Source organism: Amphiprion ocellaris, chromosome 19 (genome assembly GCF_022539595.1).
Source record: "Amphiprion ocellaris isolate individual 3 ecotype Okinawa chromosome 19, ASM2253959v1, whole genome shotgun sequence".
Taxonomy (NCBI): Eukaryota; Metazoa; Chordata; class Actinopteri; family Pomacentridae; genus Amphiprion; species Amphiprion ocellaris.
The window spans coordinates 20,870,403-20,890,144 of NC_072784.1; the positions used below are offsets into that span (position 1 = coordinate 20,870,403).

The 19,742-nt window shown below is 38.2% G+C and overlaps 2 protein-coding genes across 10 annotated transcripts in view; one reads left to right on the plus strand and one right to left on the minus strand.

The window, feature by feature from the left end:
- The window catches only part of notch3 (notch receptor 3), a 28,708-nt gene extending 24,932 nt beyond the window's left edge, over window positions 1-3,776 (plus strand). The window contains exon 33 of the mRNA XM_023279581.3: window positions 77-3,776. Within this exon, the coding sequence (XP_023135349.2) occupies window positions 77-1,570 (1,494 nt within the window). The 3' untranslated portion in view covers window positions 1,571-3,776. The remainder of the gene's footprint in view (window positions 1-76) is intronic.
- Window positions 2,456-19,742, minus strand: part of zmp:0000001048 (retinol dehydrogenase 8) — a 17,563-nt gene continuing 276 nt past the window's right edge. For 2 of the 9 annotated variants that reach the window (XM_023288618.3, XM_035956497.2), the window contains exons 2-8: window positions 15,653-15,807; window positions 15,387-15,548; window positions 15,122-15,301; window positions 14,947-15,040; window positions 14,596-14,779; window positions 14,294-14,492; window positions 10,729-12,307 (exon numbers count right to left, since the gene is read on the minus strand). In XM_023288618.3, coding sequence (XP_023144386.3) covers window positions 12,285-12,307; window positions 14,294-14,492; window positions 14,596-14,779; window positions 14,947-15,040; window positions 15,122-15,301; window positions 15,387-15,548; window positions 15,653-15,749 — 939 coding nt within the window. In that variant the 5' untranslated portion in view covers window positions 15,750-15,807 and the 3' untranslated portion in view covers window positions 10,729-12,284. Of the gene's footprint in view, window positions 6,237-10,728; window positions 12,308-12,904; window positions 14,493-14,595; window positions 14,780-14,946; window positions 15,041-15,121; window positions 15,302-15,386; window positions 15,549-15,652; window positions 15,808-19,742 lie in introns of those variants that run through there. The other 7 variants (XR_008599723.1, XR_008599719.1, XR_008599722.1 and 4 more) reach the window with 7 other exon arrangements.

Genomic DNA, 19,742 nt, shown 5'->3' on the forward strand with positions numbered 1-19,742 from the left:
GCATCATTAGGCTTAAAATAGAGTGACACATGTTTATATCTTAGACAGCCTGTTTATGTTTTCTTTTTTTTTCCAGGAGGAAACCCCGCTGTTCCTTGCAGCCCGTGAGGGCAGCTGTGAAGCTGTAAAAGTGCTGCTGGCTCACTTCGCAAACAGAGAAATTACAGACCATATGGACAGGTTGCCAAGAGACATTGCTCAGGAGCGCATGCACCATGACATTGTGCAGCTTCTTGATGAGTACAACACAGTAAGGAGTCCCCAGGGCCATGGAGGGCCTGGACACCACCTCACAGGGGGGCACACTCTGTCTCCTCTCATGTGCCCTCCCAGTGCCTTCCTACCTAGTCTGAAGAACACCCCACAAGGCAAGAAGAACCGTCGGCCTGGGGCCAAGGGTTCTGGCCTGGGAGGCCAACATGCTTCCAGCCTGAAGGAGTCAGTGAAGGCTCGCAATAAGAAGCTGACCCTGGACATGCAGAGCGCCTTACTGGAGAGCTCAGTTACTCTGTCCCCAGTCGACTCACTGGACTCACCACACGGTGGAGCCAGCAATGCTGGCTACATCACCAACCCCACTTCGCCTGTGGCCATGCAGTCACCAGGGCTTTTCCACTCCTCCATGTCTGTCCCAAACACCCCAATGGTACACAGTAGCATGTTGGAGGGAGGTGGCCCCTTTGCTGTGTCTCTAGCCCAGCTCAATGACCTGGGAGCTGGAGGAATGTCCTTGCAGGGACGTGTCTCTATGGCTTCAGACGTCAACCATGGCTATGTGCTGAGTTCAGGCCAGATGGGGCTCAACATGGGCATGGTCAGTCCTGTCAGTGTGCCCTTTGACTGGCACAACCGGATGACCCCCTCCTCCCAGTGCGGTCAGCAGGTAGTGAATATTGTGCAAAGCAACCAGGCAGCCATGCACCCCCAGAGTCAAGCCATGCAGCAGCAAAACATGCTGATGCACCAACAGCAGATCTACCGTAATGCCATGCTGCAGCCGACGCCTGTTACCTCCACACCCACTATTAGCCCGGTGAAGTTGCCTTCCATTGCTGAGCAGCAGCAACAACAGCAACAGCAGCAGCTCATGAATCACAGCATCACCAACCAACAAAGCATTGCCCGCATGGGCACCTCCACCCCGCCCACACCCCAGACCTCACAGCCCCCACCGTCCTTCTTCCAGCAGCAGCAGATGTCTCAACAGCCTTCTCAGTCCCAGCCTCCTGCTCAGCCCCCACAGGCATCCACGCCAACAGCCCAGCCCGCTCAAGCTCTGCCCTCCCAGCCCAGTGGCAGCACTGCAGGAAAAGAGGATTATCCAACCCCTCCCTCCCAGCACAGCTATTCATCCGCACTAGATGCCACGCCCAAGCATTACCTCCATTTGCCTAGTGAGCACCCATACCTGACCCCCTCTCCAGAGTCTCCTGAGCACTGGTCCAGTCCTTCTCCCCACTGTGTCTCTGATTGGTCAGATTCCACACCCAGCCCAGCAGTTGCTGTCCCTGCCCAGACCCAAATTACCCAAATTCCAGAGGCCAATGGCAAGATGCAGGTGTTTGCATGAAAATCCTATGGCCTTTGCTTGAAAAGGGACCTGGGGTGCAAGAATTTGTGGACTGGCTCTTAGGCCCGTCTGTGTTTTATGTGTCAGCCTGTTTCCAAGATTTTCATTGGATTTGGATTGACTATGTTTATCACGAGGACCGTCTGCTAGTGATTTTTGCAGAGAAAAAAAGTAAAGGGAAATGTGTGTTGTCTGAAAAAACGGCAGACAATTTAATGAAGTAATTCTGTCACAGATGGACTTGTTTTTTATTATAAAAAAAAAAGTATATGAAGAAAACCAAGTCTTTCATTTCAAAGACTTGGGGACACTCTCCTGAAAACTAACAAACATTTTAAAAGTAGATAAGAGAAAAAGTGAAAAGTTGAAGGGAATTTTATTTATTGTTTTTATCTATCTGAACTGCTTTTTAGATGTTTCTCTTTCTGTCCTAGCTTCTCACATAAAGTGCCATCCCAAGATGATTCACTGGTTCTAGCAAATACATTTCAAGAGTTGCTCTGCAGTAGTGATATGTTTGATTGAATTGTGGCAAATGATTACTTTCCACATGAGTATTATGAACAAGAATGTAGATGAGTGTCTCTGAAGCACTTCAAATGACCAGCCTTATAGGGTAAGTGTGGGTCGGATACAACATTTGACTGCAACGGATATTTATAATATATGGGTGGCATTTACTCCATGGCAGTTTTCTTTCTAACCATCCAAACTGAATGGGCAGAGTAAAGTTTTAGGTTTAATGCTTCCATTTGTAACTTGTCACTGACGCTAAAGGTCCCCATCTGCCAGTGTTACTGCCACCCTGATATCTTCAGTCTTTAAGCATGTTTTCATTCACTTTAAGAAAATGTTTCAAACAGAACTGTTTTCCTATTAAATCAGCCTCTCACTGCCCTTATGTTTTCTTTTTTATTTGTTTGTTTTATACTCTGTATATTTGTGGAAACCATGAATACCTTTTTTTTTTGAAAACATCACTTCAGATGTACTAAGCTATGCTTATATCAGCTGCTATTTTATATCACTCTTCCCTGCAAACATTCCTCCATTTTGCTTGTTTTGTTGAGTTTGGACGCTGTGCCTTTCAGCAACGCAGAACATAACTATCTCATGTTCTTGACCACATTAAATGGACTACTTGTAGCAGCACTCTCACCTCGTTCCTGCTAGTGTCTGCGGTGGAGCTGTGGTCAGTGTGAGGGGGCGGCTGCTGGGCTGTGACTGCTTATGCCCTGTCACTCCTCAGGGAGGTGTTTTATGGCATGCAGTGGGACAGTTCCCCTGCATCTACAGTAGCTTCCAGTCCAGGGGCCATGGAGTTGCATCTAAAGATGATTGCTAAAAGAGGCTGAAGGACAAAAAAACACTACTATGTAGTGCTGCACCCTTTAACTTTTAACAATTCTAAGATGAGACTCAGTCACTCAACTAAGACTTTGTGTAATGTCTGACCAACTCTTTTATTTTCTGAGTGTGCAGGATAGAGGTTCTCTTCTCCTTAACCTTTTTTTTTTTTGGACATTTCAACATAAAGTCAGTTGGTAATAGTAGAATTTTGAGAACGTAACCTTTGCATTTTCGTCTTGTGACAACATGAACAGAAATGAGTAGGCCACCACTCCTAGCTACTACTTTTGTGGTGACTTAAACACTGCCCCTAGTTGTGTCATAGACTGAGTTTATCTTTAATTCATTGTTTTATCCTGTTCGCTATAGAGTCAGCTACTGTTCTGTCAGACCTTGGAAACATGTTGTTCACAGTCCAGTTCACATCTTACTTACAAGGAAAACAGTTTTTTGTCTGTTTGTTTTATTTTTATATATAACTGGTCTTACAATTTCCATACCAGGTCGCACTAAGTGTTTTGTACATTTCAAACTCCCAATTTCTGTTTGTAAATATGTTTGTTCTGGTAGATCATTGCTTGAGAAGTCTTATGTTTCTAAAATGATTGTTGTGTACTAAAAAGGACAAAAATAAAAATGTACTTCATTTAGCATTATTTGAAGCTGAGGCTGTGACTGATATTTCATTGGTCTTGTGTTATTAGAACAGTCATAGATATTTTCTATCATTATTAATTTCAATACTTGTTTAAAAGTAGTTCAAAATCATTGTACATAAAACCTTTCTACAGTTTTTCTTTCTACAGTCAAACGTTGTAAAATAAGTTACTTATAATAAAAACTGTAGGGAACTACATTTTGTGTCCTCGTGTTCAGTAAGTGTTTCATGTTTTACTATTAAACAAGAAAGAGAGGGCAAAATGCAGATATGTCTCACTATATTACACATATTTTTAGCTGTGACCTGCAGATATTAGTTGCCACTCAATCCCGTGGAAATGATGCATTTGTACACAGACTTAACTCCTCATGACTTTCCTGAAGTTGATTTTTGTCTCCGATTTTGTTAAATATGGGTGACTCAACCCAGAGTCACACAATTATGATGCCAAATTTACCCAATGAGAATTACCACAAAAATGTGCAACTTCATTAGAACAGTAAGGGTGAGTTTGCTGCAAACAATGTTCCCTGTAATTTTTCATGAGTGTGAGCAAACACACAAACTCCCTGAGCGTCCCTTGGACCACTGTGAGCAACATCAGACGTGTGCACTGTGGTCACACCAGCATCACATCCATTCAAGTTACATGGTTCATTAAAAGAATCACATTACAGCATTTACATTTCTGTTAAAACACTTTGTCAACAGGAGCCAGTTGAAGGCTGCAGTGATTTTAGTGACACTACAATGTATAAGAGTGAAGTTATTGAATATTTGTCTCTCTTTACTGTTGCAGTGGTTTTGCAAATTGCAGACGGACCCTGTTCACTCCATAGACACCAATGTTATTCCTGTAGCTTGAAAGACAGCTACTTTTGATAAAACTGGGCTTGTAGCACATTGTCTGCTTTGCAACAATGGGAAAGAGGCACCGTTTATGTTTTGACAACCTATATCTAATGAGTTATTGATGCTGGAAGTCTGAATCTGTGAATATCTTTCCAACTTTACCGAACTTGGGGCCACTACCACCTAAGGAGTGATATATTTAATTTTGAAAAAAGCATTTAGCCATACTTAAAGCTTTAAGTACTTTATTAACACGGAACTAAAAGTTTTGTATTGTTTTATTATCACAGGTCTGAAAAGAGGTGGCATCATTTTAAACAGTGAAATCAAACTAACAAAATGTAATGACCAACCAGTGAGTAATACTGGATTCTGCAAAAACATAAACAACTTTTTTTTTAATCTAAATCTTATCTTAACACAGTTAATGTATTAACTTATTTATGTGTGTATGCATGTATTTATTGATTTATTTAGTACTGTTAACATATCAGAGTTCTGAGTGAGTTTTTCTTAAGATAGGCAAAGGCCATTTATTGATTACATATAGACTGTTAAATGTTTATGAAAAACTAAAAAGCATTTTAAAAAAAACATCTTAGGCATTTATTGAGTCACTAAAATACTGTAGAGTACAGACCACATCAGCATGATTATAAGCATCCTCTGGTAAATTAACAACCAGATACTGATGTCTCTCACCATATGGACTTCAGGAGATGACTGGGGGATGATAAACTGTGACCTACTGGTTGGGTTCTCTCTGTTCTCATGTTTCTTACATGTTTGTCCCCTGACAGCCAGGTCCTAATGTTTTTTGAGCAACACATCATACTATGACGTTTTTACAATGATGGTTCTACTATGGAACCAGTTTGACATGTTCAGGTGTTCTTTGTGTGAAAACTCAGAGATTTCAGGTATCAGAAGGTGGTTTTCAACTTTCTTTGTTAACTTTCTGCTTCAACTTTAAATTAAATTTCCTTCACTAAGCCAGCCCTCTGGACTTCCAGTAAGCTGTGTTCCTATTGGCTGTCCAGGTGGCTGCTTGGTGTTATCAGGAACACCTGAGCAGCTCAGTGTCTTCCTGCTTTATTTAGCTGCAGACAAACATTTCCTCTGCTTCTCTTCACCACTGAACCGGGTTTGGACTCTGTTGCTGTAGTTTGTTCTTTAGGCGTTGGCTTGCAGCTTCCAGCAGTAAAATCATCTTTAATGTGTTTCTTGGTGTGTTTTAGGGCTTTGTACCAGATAGTTGTCTTGGTAAATGTGGTTCTTTAGCCACAGTTAGCACATGGTGCTAATGTGTGCAGTGATTAGTGGATTTGCTGCAGCTGAGTTGTGTCTTTATCTTGGCTGTAGTGAGTCTTTAGAGGTTTTTGGTCTGACACATTCTGTATTCTTGTTTGAGAACCAACGCTGGTTGTCCAGAAGGTAAGAGTTCCTGTCCTGATTCTCTGTTCTCAGAGGTTCTCTGGTAGGCTGCAGGAGACTTTAGCGTTTGGGTTGTGCTAGTTTGGTTTTTGTATGGTTTCATTTGGACGACTATCTTGAGGCTCCTCCATGTGGTTTAGTGAGGTTTTCTGGAACAGTTCTACAAAGCAACCTGCAGCAGAAGAGACTTTGAGAGTTTTTAGGAAGTTCTGGAGACCAGACTTTAGAGCAGCAGAAACATTTGTCAGCAGTTTGAGCAGGAGAAGGTGAACTTCAGAGTAGAAATGAGATGGAAACCTTCTTGACCCGTGTGGTGAGGTTCTGTACCAAGAGTTTGAGTAGGTTGTGAAGAGTCTGTAGTTCTTTGGTCTGAAAGCACAAGAAGAGTCGACTCATTAAAGGAGAAAACAGGAGATATTGTTGGTTCTTCTGTCGCTCTGCAGTTTCCAGTTTCCTTAGACTGAATATCAAGTTTATATTTTAAATGATTTCCCATGTGAGCCCAAGAAGATTTCAGTAAACTCCCTCCATCCCCTGGACACAACATATTTTATTACCACGTTAAATCTTTTTTTTTTTTTTTAATGTTTTTGAGTTTTAGTCATAGTTTTAGCATAGTTTTTTCTCTTTGCTTGTTTAGTTTTGTCATCTGTGTAAAAGGTGCTAAACAAATAAAGTTGAATTGATAAACTGAATAACTGACTAACTCATAATTGTGACAACATAAGTATTTTCATTGTGATTTAAGGGTTTGTTTCATTTTCAAGGTTGGGGTTAAAATCTTGACAGAAAAAGAAGATTAAAGAAATAAACTAAATAACAAAAAGCAATTAAATCAAAGGAAAAAAAATAATACAATAAAACTTTTGAAAAGTTTTATTATTAAAAAGATTTAAGAAATTTAAGATGTAATTTTCTAATTAAACATTTAATTTTTTTAATTAAATGTTTTGTCTTTTTAAAGGTTTAATAATCTAATTAAATGTTTTGTATTTTTAAAGATGTTTAATATTCCTCTTGTTGAATTGTATTTTTTAAATGTTTAATTATGGAAAATATTTGATCTGTAATTTTTAATATTTGTATCTTTAAAATTTTGTTTAATTTCATAAAGACATGTATTGTATCTTGTTGAATTATCTAATTCAATATTTTGTCTGTTTAAGAGTTAAACATTTAATACAATTAAATTCTATTAAACAGACAAAATATTGAATTAGATAATGCAACAAGATACATGTCATTATGAAATTAAACAGAATTTTTAAAATACAAATATTAAAGATTACAGATCAAATATTTTCCATAATTAAACATTTAAAAAATACAATTCAACAAGAAGAATATCAAACATTTTAAAAAATGCAAATAATTTAATTAGATTATTAAACCTTTAAAAAGACAAAACATTTAATTAAAAAATTTAATGTTTAATTAGAAAAATTACATCTTAAAGACAATAAAACTTCAAATAGGAATTAAGCAGAAAATACAATGAAGCATTTAAAAAGAAAATTAAACATTAAAAGGTGGTAAAACATTTAAAAAGAAAAACCTTAAAGATTTAATCGAAACATGAAATATTGGGAAAGGAAAAAAAACTCAAACAAGCCGATAAAACATTTGAAAAAACAATTAAACATTAAAAAGACAAAACATTTGGAAATCAAATCAGACATTAGAAAAGAATAAAAGGTGAGAAAAGAGCAAAACTAAACGTTTAAGAAGAATCAAACTAAAGACAAAACATTTGAAAAGACACCAGTTAGACTTTAGAAGATCAAATTAAACAGAAGAGACAATAAAACGATCAAAAAGAGCAAAAACACATAAAAGTCTTAAAGCGTTTTCTAGTCTGAACCGAAAAAATCAAGTTGTTTCTTCAAACATTTCCTCTTTCTATGTTCTTGGTTTGATTGTGGATAGATTTACTAAGAAGTCATTTCAGAAAACTGCTTTCCAGATAAAGTCTACTAGTAGTTGAAGGCATTTATCAAACTAATGTTACCTTCTGATCTCCACAAACTTTACTGTTCAGTGAAGAGAATCAAAGTTTGTTGAGGATTTCTAAAAAACCCACAGGTGAAGGTCTGAGAAGAACTCAGATGGATGGTCTAAATGTGAAATCAAGACTCATGGTCACAAGTTTTAAGGCTTCTGTTAACCAGAAAGTTCAAACTAACAGAGACGTACTGAGAAACTTGTAAAACTTCAGTCCTCAGACTGTCTGAAGGTTCAAACTAACAGAGAACTACTCAGGAACTTAGAAGATATCAGTCCTTGGGCTGTCTGAAGGTTCATTCTAACAGAGAACTACTGTGGGACTTATAAAATTTCAGCCCTCAGACTGTGTGAAAGCTCAGGTCCTGAGGACTCGGGAGGTCTGGAGGCTTTGGAAAGTCTTGGAACTGAGGGTTCCACCCTCCAGCACAAAGGCTGAAGTCCAACCTCCTGAGAAAAACGGTCGAGTCAAGACTCGAGTTAAAAAAAAAACTCGAAAACGACAAAAAATAGATGATAAATGCGCAAAAAAAAGAAGAATTAGTATCTGAGCGAGTAGCTCAGGGGGATAAGAAGAGGACTACCAAGTGGAAGGTCACAGGTTCAAGACCCGCCACTGGCACTTTTCTTTCTTTGTCTTTGTTAGGATTTTGAGAAAATTTAAGAAGGGTCTGGTCTTGAACCAGCGACCTGCAGCTCCATAGGCAAATCCTTAACTCACTGAGCTACAGATCAGATGAAAAGAAATAAATTCGTCGTCCCTTTGGCATCGTAGTTCCTGAAGTGACCACATGGGTGGAGCCAAGGCGGAGTCTGGGTGGAGTCAGGGCGGAGAGTAGGCGGGGAGGTGGGTGGCGGCCTCCCCCCTCTACTCCCCCACCTCCCCCCACCGCCCACCACACCTTCCCCCGCCCAACGAGTTCTTCGAGTCTCCACGAGTTCTTCGAGTCTCCATGGGTTTTCCCGAGTTTCTGGAGTTTCCACCAGGTCGGAGGCAGAACAAGTTGTCATGAAGAGGTGTTGAAGTCGGCCAGGATGGACTGACTTTTTACAGCGACTAGAAGGAAGACGACTAGAAGAGCAGGTCTTTAACCACCATCCATAAAATCCATGGAGTCGCTCCAGAGAAAAAGAGGTCAACTTTTATCAACCTCCATCCAGATGTTCAACTTGATATCTTTACTTTGACATTTTTAGCACCACAAACCTTTAGTATCACACTTTATTATCATTTATTAGGACTTTAATGGAATCCACCAGCAGATTTAGTTTTTGTTGACAAACTTTATTCTTGTCATCGTGGGACTGCAGTATTTAAAACTGTTCCTTCTATTTGACCTCATGTTTATTAGTTTTAGTGGAGAAAGTTATTTTTTGTCGATTAGTCTCTTAAAAACCAAATAATAAATTGGATTAGTCAAGAGGTTTAAATTTCTTACTTTGTCATATTTTAAATATGACAAAAAATATAAAAATAAAGTGTCTTGAGACAATTTGACCTGTAATTGGCGTTATATAAATAAAATTGAATTAAAATTGTATGTATCTTGTAATGTTGGAGTAATTCAGCCATATATGTTGGAAAACACATTTTCTTTGTCCATTAATCTGTTGATTGTTTTCTCCAGTAATTCATTTCTTGTTTTGGTTTATAAAATGTCAAACCCAAATATATTCAGTTTACTGTCATAAAAACCAAAAAGATTTACATTCATGATGCAGGAATCAGGCAGTTTTTCACTTTTTATCTTAGTTTAGTCAGAAAGATAGTTGATAATGTGTGAATTGTTGCAGCTTGTGAGCCGTAGAAGGTTTTAATCTTTGGGGCCGAGTGTCAAAAAACATTTAGAAACCAACATCAACAAAACACTCAACAAAGATTTGAACATCATTAAAGGGAAATCCAACTTTTGCATGACAATGTCTAATTAAAGGACATTTATTTCCAACGTAAATGTGTGATATTCATCCTCTGGAGCTTTCTCTTCACATCGTCTTCCACCTGGACTGGTTTGGTCGGGAGCATGTGCAACAAACATTTGAAAAACTGCACTTTAACATCAATGAATGACACTGAAGTTTAATCTTTACATAAATGAGACTGAGTCTGGATGTGCTGCTCTGTCATTAACTCTTAAGTTTAGGGAAAGTTCAAACAAAAGAGGACAGTTCAGATAAGACTTGAGAATGAGCTTATTTTGAACAAACATCTCAGACTTTCTGAGCTTCAGCACCTCTAGCAAGATATTTTAACAACAAGCAACTCAAGAGATCCAGAAGTTGGAGAGAGTTAGCTTTAGCTGAGCCAAAGAACATGTGGGACGCTAACCTAGCAAACATTTCAGACTTTTCTCTGTGAATTCAGAGAAATAATTTACTATTTAATGACAGAGCTACACATCTTAACTCAGTCTCATTAAAACAGACTCTAATTCAGTGTCATCCATCCATATTAAAGTGCAGTTACCCAAAATGTTTGTTGCATGAGCTCCAACAAATCCTGTCCAGGTAGAAGGGCACTTTGACAAACAGGAAGTGGAAGATTCCAAGCAGATTTATAGAAGGGGGAACTGGACTGTACTAAGTGTGGTCGAGTATAGAGGGGTGTTTTGTGGGTTTTTAAGGCTGATAATGATTATTAGTGAGACATTTGGAGTAGATATTCATTTGCAGTAAATGAAAGTATTTAAAATCTTGGAGTTAAACTTAGAAGAACACAAACTCTAACAGAAAACTTTGTTGATACGTTTTTGTTTACAGATGTTAAGTTAAAGGAGTTTTATTCGTTACGTATAACCAATCAAATCACTCCAGAAGACAGAGCGACCACAGGTAGATAAAAGTTCAGAGCCAAAGTAGCGCCATTTTTAAATGGATTTATTACCGTAAATCAGTAAAAAATACTGATAATCAGTAAATCAGTCAGCCCACAATTACTACAATTCTACAATGTGTGTCTCTTTCCTTTGACTTGTTATTTGTACAATATACAATGTATATTATGCTATTTTTTCATACCAAAGGCTATACTATGATGTTTTCTAAGAGACATACTATGTTACTCTGTTTGTTCTGGCCCTGGGTCGCTGCACTCCTCCTCTGTTGTTTTCTGGATTGTACTCAGCTGCATGCCTTCGTCCACCCGGCCTCCGTTGACTCGTCCCGCCTGCCGTCTCTGGAGCTGAAGCTGGATTGGAACAGACCAAAGTACAGTCCAATCACGATGCCAGCTGCCTCTCAAAAGGCTCCTTCATCTGGCAGAATTTCTTCTGAGGGGAAGCTGAGCTGGCCCGGCAGAACTTTGGAGATGTGTTCCAGTGGTTGGTGGATGTGTAGGGAGATAGAGAGGGACCTTTGACTTGTACAGAAAGGAAAACAGGGAAGCCATTGGTAGTTTTAGTTTAGGGTGCTACTGCGGTCTGTTTTTGGGTTTTAAGAGGTGAACAGGAAGAGTTTTTTTTTCGTATTGATTATCTTTTACTTTGTTCCTGGTTGGAATGCCCATCAATGTCAACATGAAGTTCACTTTTAGTTCTGTTTATTTTTATTTTACTAACACCCATTTGTTTTTAACCCCCTCACATGTTGTGTTGTTGTAAACTTACTCTTTCAAATAAATACTCGTCTAACCCTCTGGAAACCAGCGTTTGGATTGTTTTTATGTTGCCTCTCACCTACTGACAGCTGTGGACTAAAGGCTATACTGTGACGTTTTTAGAGCGACATGCTATACTATGATGTTTGTTGGGCGACACGCTATGCTATAGGCTTTTTTAATTGACATATTACTGTGACTTTTTTTTTTGTTTGTTTTTTTTAGCAACATATAAGAATTCGAACAGTTTTAAAAGTTACTATACTTTTACTTGTGCAATGAAATTATTATTCTATGGCATTTTTTAGATGACATATTATACTCTGATGTTTTCTTGAATTACATACTTTTTTGACAATATACTGCACTATGACATTTTTTTGAACCATATATCATCGTGACAATTTTAGGCAACATCCAATCATTTTGCGCTTTTTGAACCACATAATAATCTATGTTTTGGTTTTTGTTCTTGCCAACATGCTGTAGTATGAACTACAGGCCATACTATGTTATTCTTGAGTAAAGCATACTATACTTTGACATTTTCTGAACTACATCCTATACTATGGCGTTATACACAGAGTGCTTTGGTTCCATGTTGATTTATAATCTAGATTTTTTTTCTGTTTTGTTTTTTGACGGGATTACCACAGACCTGACCATGAACACCGTCGACACCCACCTGAGGGAGACGCTGTCTAAGATCTCAAGGCTGCTTGGTCGTGGTCTTTCTGGCACATACTCTTCAAAGATGAGCCGGGAAGTTAAACACTGATGGAATGACACCAGGTCTAAGCCGACAAACTTCCAATTCCTCCTCAACCCATAGTCTCTGGGAAACCTACATGGAGTAAGAAAAGTAGAGAAGTAATTAAGTCTGTACACAACATATTAAAAAGAAATCATGCTAATAGATTAAGTACAAAGAACCGAATTCGCCAGCATACTGGAGACCAGAGTTATTTAATTTGATAAGTATAACCTTGTTTAGGAACATTTCAATGTAATCCCAATCATAAAATGGGTTTGGAGGAAGAACATAGATGGTAATCTGGATATATATGAGGTAGGCTTTATAACTACTATTGGTAGTATTGGTGGTAGTAATAGCAATGTGACTACTACTAGTAGTAGTGGTAGTACACTAACTACTGCTGCTGATACTGGCACTGCTACTACAACTTGTAATACTATTACAAATGCTGATACTACTTCTATGACTCTAACAGCGGTTTATACTACTACTACTGCTTGTACTTTTAGTATTACTACTACTGCTTGTACAACTATACTACAGCTACTATTAATCATCTGGTATTTGGTTGTCAAGCTGCTAGCTCGCCTTAGTGTTTTGCTAGTGGCTAACTAGTTAGCTCTCATAGACTGGAAGCTCTCAACAAGATTTCATAATGAAAAAAGAGCCAAAAACTATTCTTACCTATGAAAAGTCATTCCAAGTTTCCTTGTCTCAATCGTACGACGCAGTGTGTAATTGTATGCAGCACAGTGAGCCGGCATACTTGTTGTTTCCGTTTTCACGCCGTCTACATCAACAGAATGCACTGAAACTTTGCCCCCACTAGCTTAGCCTCGCAGTAGCATGCAGCTCAAAGGGGCTTGTCCTATCTACTCATTCATATCTATGAGAACAACGGTGGCTGCACATCAGGACACCTGACGTTGATTAGCTGCGTAAATACCATTATATACAGTCTATGGTAAATACGTATGTGAATCGCATCATTGGCTGCAGCAGCCAGTCACCGGTCACTCACTGACTCACACTGAAAAATAGCACAGAATGAATTGTTACGTGTTTATTTTATTTACAATTTAGGTTGGATTTTTTTTGTGCGCAGCACAGATTTTCTGTGCGCAGAGACCGTGTCAGCAGTGCGCAATTGCGCACGCGCGCAGCTTAGAGGGAACAGTGGCTGCAACTGATGCAATATATCTTTTAATCATACGACCATTATAGGAATTTTTCAGGTACTAACAGGACTTTATTGATTTACTCTGTCTGATCTTGGTGAAATATACAGTGAATTAATCATGCCTAAATTTGCAATTTGTAAAAGTACACCTGCACATGCACCTTAGATGTTTGTGCCATAAATGTCAGGTTTTGTACCATATTACCAGTTTACATACATAAGATTCCTAAAACTATGGAGAAGGGCATTTTTTTTCGCTCTTTTTTTTTTTTTTTTTTTTTAGAAATTCACAGAGCAGGATGGTCAGAGGCTTTTTACATTTGACTATAAGCAGGACATTTACTTTTCAAACTGAGCTGTGTGGAAGTATGGTCGTATTGAAAATACCAGTATTAACATCAAATGTTATTACTTTGCTGAAAATCAGCTGGGTGTCATGGAAAGGACATGGATAATCTTTATAAGTCTTTGCAATAAAGATAACGCTAAAACAATAAAGTCAAATATTCAATAATCATTTTTTATTATTAAACATTTTGTGATAGAGTGCATTACTTATTCATTTGTTTGTTAAACAGATAAATCATATACAGTATGGTACTATTAACACTTAATTTTTTAGTTTTGTATTACGATTCTGCTAGTGTCATTGCAATATAATTAAAAATCTTTTTATTTTCTTTTAATTGCCTTACCCTTGTTTCTTTAAATTAAAAACGTAATCTTGTTACAACTATTGGAAAGTTAAATAATAATAAAAAATGGTTTCAAGAAGGAAATTCCTGTCACCTTAGAGCTGCATGTCATTATATAAAAACAGTAACTAGAAGTTGCAGCGACTTCTTGAGAACAAAATTTCTATTCTGTGCAACAGTCAAATCATAATTTCTTGCCTGTCTTCCTCTGCAGCATGCGCAGAACCCCAAGAGTAGCATTGAGCACATTGTCATGCTTAAAGATCATCTTATAGAAAGTGTCCAGAGGCAGCCGGCCGGTCGGATCAGCGTGCTTCAGTGCAGTCACAGGTGTGTACAGGCGGTTGGTCTGGTGGCGCAGAGGAGGATCTTTGGCTGTGATCACTTTAAGTGTTTGCTAAATAAAAAAGAAACATATTTTAACACTGCAGGGCGCCTTCTCATTATGTATTTTCACTGGAAAAGACCTTTTAACCTGAAATACAATTATCACCACTTGCCTCAGTCACTTCCTCTGTGGTCTGCCCTAATGAGGTGAAGACCTTTTTAGAGTATGGAAGGTAAACTTCACGAAAGATCTTGGCAGTCTCTTCATCGGTCTCAGACAGATCCATCATCTCAGCATCTTCATACACTTTCCTTTCAAACTCTGTCATCACAGGGCCAGGTTCCACTAGAGTTGTCCTTGTGACACAGACAGAAGAACATAAATCCAGGACCAGTGTTCCACTACATTCCTTAAGTTGTAAAAGTCTTACCTATGTGGGTTTACTGATAACTAAAGTTTTAGCTGAGGGCTGGGTGCATTTTGTATAAAGCTGATGTGTTTTGCAGGGCATGTATTTAATCACTTGATGTTAAACTTCAATGCTTGCACTGCCAGACTTTCACAAAATCCTTCCACAGCAAATTTGGAGGCAGAGTAGACATCATTGAACAGAAGTCCTGTGTGGAAATATTAGGAAAGGTATTAGCAACTTCTCCACCACACTGCTTTGGAGATTTCACCGGCACAAACAAACACACCCTGTATTCCCATGACGCTACTCATCACCACAATATGGCCGCTCTGACGCTGCTTCATGTCTGGCAGCACCTCCTTCACGAGCCGCACCAGGCCAAAGAAGTTCGTGTCAAAGAGCTCCTTCATGGCAGCGATGCTTTGGCACTCCAGCGGCCCAATCATGCCAACGCCAGCATTGCTCACTGTAACAGTAGAATATCCTGTTAGTTAAGTGTGTATCTTTGGATAAAATTACAGCATGTCCATTGAGAAGAAGAAGAAACAGACCAAGAATATCCACCCGTCTGTTTGGCAGGCTGTTGACGCACTCTTTTATGGAAGCTTCACAACAAGCATCCAGTTCTTTGATTTCCAGGGTTTTGTTTAAAGAGTCACCTGCTGCTTTCTCCAAGGGCCCCCGTTTCTTAAGATCCCTCATTGTGGCAACCACTGCCTCAGACACACAATGAAACACACTGTCTGTCAGGGTAACTTGTATCATCTACTGTTTCATTTCTTATTTTTATTTTTTTAGCTGAGAGGGAGTGACTGACCTTTAAACCGTCTAAGCTCGTCTTTGGCCAGCCGTGCAGCCACCGCCAGGCCGATGCCAGAGGAGCACCCAGTCACCAGCACCCTCCTGGTTCCCATGCTCTTTGCCTTCTGACCTCAAGGCTCAGGGGGATCCTTACGGCTCAGTCAAAAGATTCTGTGAAAAGAGAAATCTAATTAAAAAGAATATTCCTCTCATTACATTATGTTATTATATTAGCAAAAAAAAGTTGTACATTTGTGACAGTGTCATGGTTTGCAATGCTTGATGTGAAAGACTGATTTTAAACAGGAATTCAGACTTTGAGGCTGTATCTTTCTGGCAGCCAGTGAAGTTGCACTTCACATTCATGTGTGTCTGGACTCAAAATACACAGCATGTAGTGAAGACTATGACGTAGTTTAATAGGTGGGCAGCCAAGATTAGTAAAACCAAATCAGTGTCCGACCAAATGTGAAATATGGTCACAATGTTCTCCTCAGTGGAACATACTTTCTCTTACTGTTCTATAATTACATAATGTCACTCTGGTCTTTTCTCTCTGTAACTTTAGTGCAATAACCACAAAAGTGATGTTAATCTTTAGAAATTTAGTACAGTTCTACACACCATGTGTGCCCTACAATTGTGTACATTATTCAACATGACATGTATGTTATAGTCTTTATTATATCTTGAATTTTCTACATTGTACTTTTATATTTCTTGTCTTTCTTACTAGGCTTCACTTGTTTCGAGCTGCTGTAACATGAATTTTCCCAGTGGGGGATCAATAATTGACAATATGATAATAATTTTATCAGGCTTGACCCGAATATCCGAATATTTGGTTGTTGTGGCAGTATCCAAACTGACCTACGCCTCACACCAGCTGCTTTGTCTTCAAACAAAAAAAACCAAGAAGAATTTTTTTTAATTGAATGTTATTGAATGTGCTTTTCTGTATTTTTGTGTTCTTGCACTGTGCATAATAAGTTAATCCACAGGCTTTAAACAGTGCAGGTTTAAAACAAAGGTTAGGTGCTGTATCTGGTCCAGATTTGGAAAGAAGATGGGGATGTAAATGCTCACAGGGTCTAAGAATCAGACTATTTCCTATGTAGGTTTTCTGTGGGTCAGACGAGAAAGAATCTGGGGTGCCAATGAAATCACAATGTGAGGGACCACCTCCTTAAACAGTATTCATTTTTGACAATTTGTTCAATATTTGTGCGATACTTCTGCCACTGAAATAGGAAATGCTCTTTTAGGATGCATTTTACATAATTTTTTTCATTTTCATTTTTTTCTGCATTTTCTTTTATCATATTAAGTGTATAAATTCTTTAGCTATGGCCAGAAATGTGCTTTGCGATCATGAGACAGATGGACAACCTGAAAACATAATGCTTCCTTTCATGGCTGTTGTCAACATGCAGGCCTAAAACAAAACAACAACAAAAAAACCCGCAAAGGTTCAGGTTTTCTAGGAAGCAACTGTATTTCATGTTAAAAATACACTGAATCTTGCAGCTGTGTGGAACTTCTGATTTAATTACCTTATTGAAAGTAAAACATCTGCTATCCCTTCTTTTTTAACATCTTTTATTTTCCCAGAATGACGACGTAATGCTCCTGCAAAATAGCCAAAGTCTTTCACGTATTACATCCACTACGCAATGATCCAACATACCTACGACAACAAAATTTGCTTTATTTTTCACAGTGAATTATAAATTGAGTTTTAAGTCATTTATTCAAATCATGACTCCACAGTTTTAGTCAGAAGACATCTTTGTCCCTGTGAGGCCCCACTGAGGCCAGAATCAGATTGTTGTTCAAAGATTATATTGGCTCTAATCTGATTTGTGTGCGCTGGAATGCTTAGCTGCTGAAAACAGCCCATTGCTTTTATTAGGTCTTCAATCACAACTTTAACCATCAGGTACATTTGTAATGAGAAAATATCTCAAGTGTCTAATTTTTAAGAAGCAATAACAAGATAACATAACAGTCCTGGAAATCTAGTTCCACCCTGATTACTGTGTGAAACTGTAAGGATTTCACATCAGCAGCATATGGGATCTTCATGCAGATATACAATGAGTCTGCAGAAATGAAGAGTGATAAAAATAAACTTTAATTTTAAAGAAAAAGAAATAAAACAAGAAAGGCACTCAGAGATCGCAGCACTCCGCCAAGGCTGCTCAGTTGTTATGCAATTTCCGACTGAAATGTTGAAAAAGTTGTGGCAGAAATCACAGCACCATAGAATGTGGCCATTTAATATGGATGTACCCACAAACAAAACAACCTTGCGTTGAGCACAGGCGTGTATTATGTATGTCTACATTATTTACGGATACCAAATTGTGTGACCTAAATATGTAGCGGGTGGCGGGAATTGATGGGCCTCGGAAACACCCCCAAAATTTAATCAATTGTTCTTTGTATCATGTCTAATGGATAAGTCCTGATAAGTCCACAGCGGTGATTTTGTAGTAGGATGGCAATCATGTGATCATCAGCAGGCAGGTGATGTATTGTTCATTTGTTGTCATAGTTACAGTGACACTGTGTTGCTATCTCGCAATGATACAGAAATCTTTAACAAATCCATGGATCCCGAATATAAGCCGCATCACTGCCAAAATCTAATCACTTGGTTCTTGTGTCATTTCTGACTTTCCCTGAAAATTTCATCCAAATCCATTAGTCTGTTTTGAACTAATGTTGCTAACGGACAGACAGACAGACGCCGATCATCACATAAATCTGCCAAGGCTCTCTCCTTGGCAGAGCAATAACCTGTAACACAGCAGTGGGGATGCGTATCTGAGCCTTAACGTAGTGCAAGCAAAAGCGTTGCATTCAAATTTACTTTCAAGTAGACAAGAAAAGCATTCATCATACAGAACACCCATTAATACAGCTCTGTTGTGTATTAGCATATGAGTTTATCATTAATCAAGCATTTGAGTATGCAACCTTAAATGCAGCAGCTTGGCAAATAGAGTTGACATACTCTTACTTGAATTCTTTAGATCAGGGGTGTCAAAAATACGGATGACTTTGCAAAGTGGAAAAATTACAGAGAAGACATTAACTGCAAATTTTAAATAATTTCTAGATTTTGAGTTGTTTTGATCATAAAGTAAAATACTATATTGTTCAGTTCCAAATACCTGAGACCAAATGTTTGTGCCTTTGTAGATACTCTGTGATCTGTAAGTTGTTCTGTGTTAAATGATAAACTGAGGCATAATATCTGAACTTGAAACTTTTTTAAAAATTATTTTTCTTAGGAAATTTCAGGTTGTTGATAATGTTTTGCACAGTCTGTCATACAGTCTATGATCTGCCACAGTATCACTTTTGCAATGTTCTGTTCTTTTGTTATATGCTGTCAAATGCACATTTTTTGCATTTTTTTGGTAAAGATTTATATTAACATCTTTTACTCCACTATTTAGTTAGTTTTCGTTCTTATTTTATTTTCTTAACTTATCTTGTATGTTTAAAAGGGACAAAGTCATCTAGAATTTCACTGTACATTGTGTAAAATGACAATAAAGCCTTTTTGTCTTATCTTAAAATGAGTTCATTAAATGTGAACATTTTCAGAATGCACTGTTTTTGCACTAAAACAAAGGGAAAAAATTGGAGTTGTGGTTGTTTATAGGTTACTATGCTGTGGTCCGGCCCATTTGAGATCAATCTGGTTTGAATGTGGCCCTTGAACTAAAATGAGTTTGACATCCCTGCTTTAGACTGTATACATTCAGATAGATGGACTTCAAAATAAAACATTTCAATGCTATAAATTATACAGCATTCAAACTAAAGAACTTAGTAGTGACAACATTTCACAAATGTAGTTGTTTGTGAGATTCACATCTTGATTGCCTTCACAGGGTTGGAGATAAATCACTAAACTGCACATGTAAGACAAATACGATTAAAAATAGCATTATTTCCTCTAAATAAAAAACAGTAGAATTATACCATAAAATGATGTAGTAACTCAAAGCTGTGGTTAAACACTATAGCCCAAATGGAACACAAATTACAGCAACACCACAGGATGAAAGGTCAATACAGCCTGCAGACTG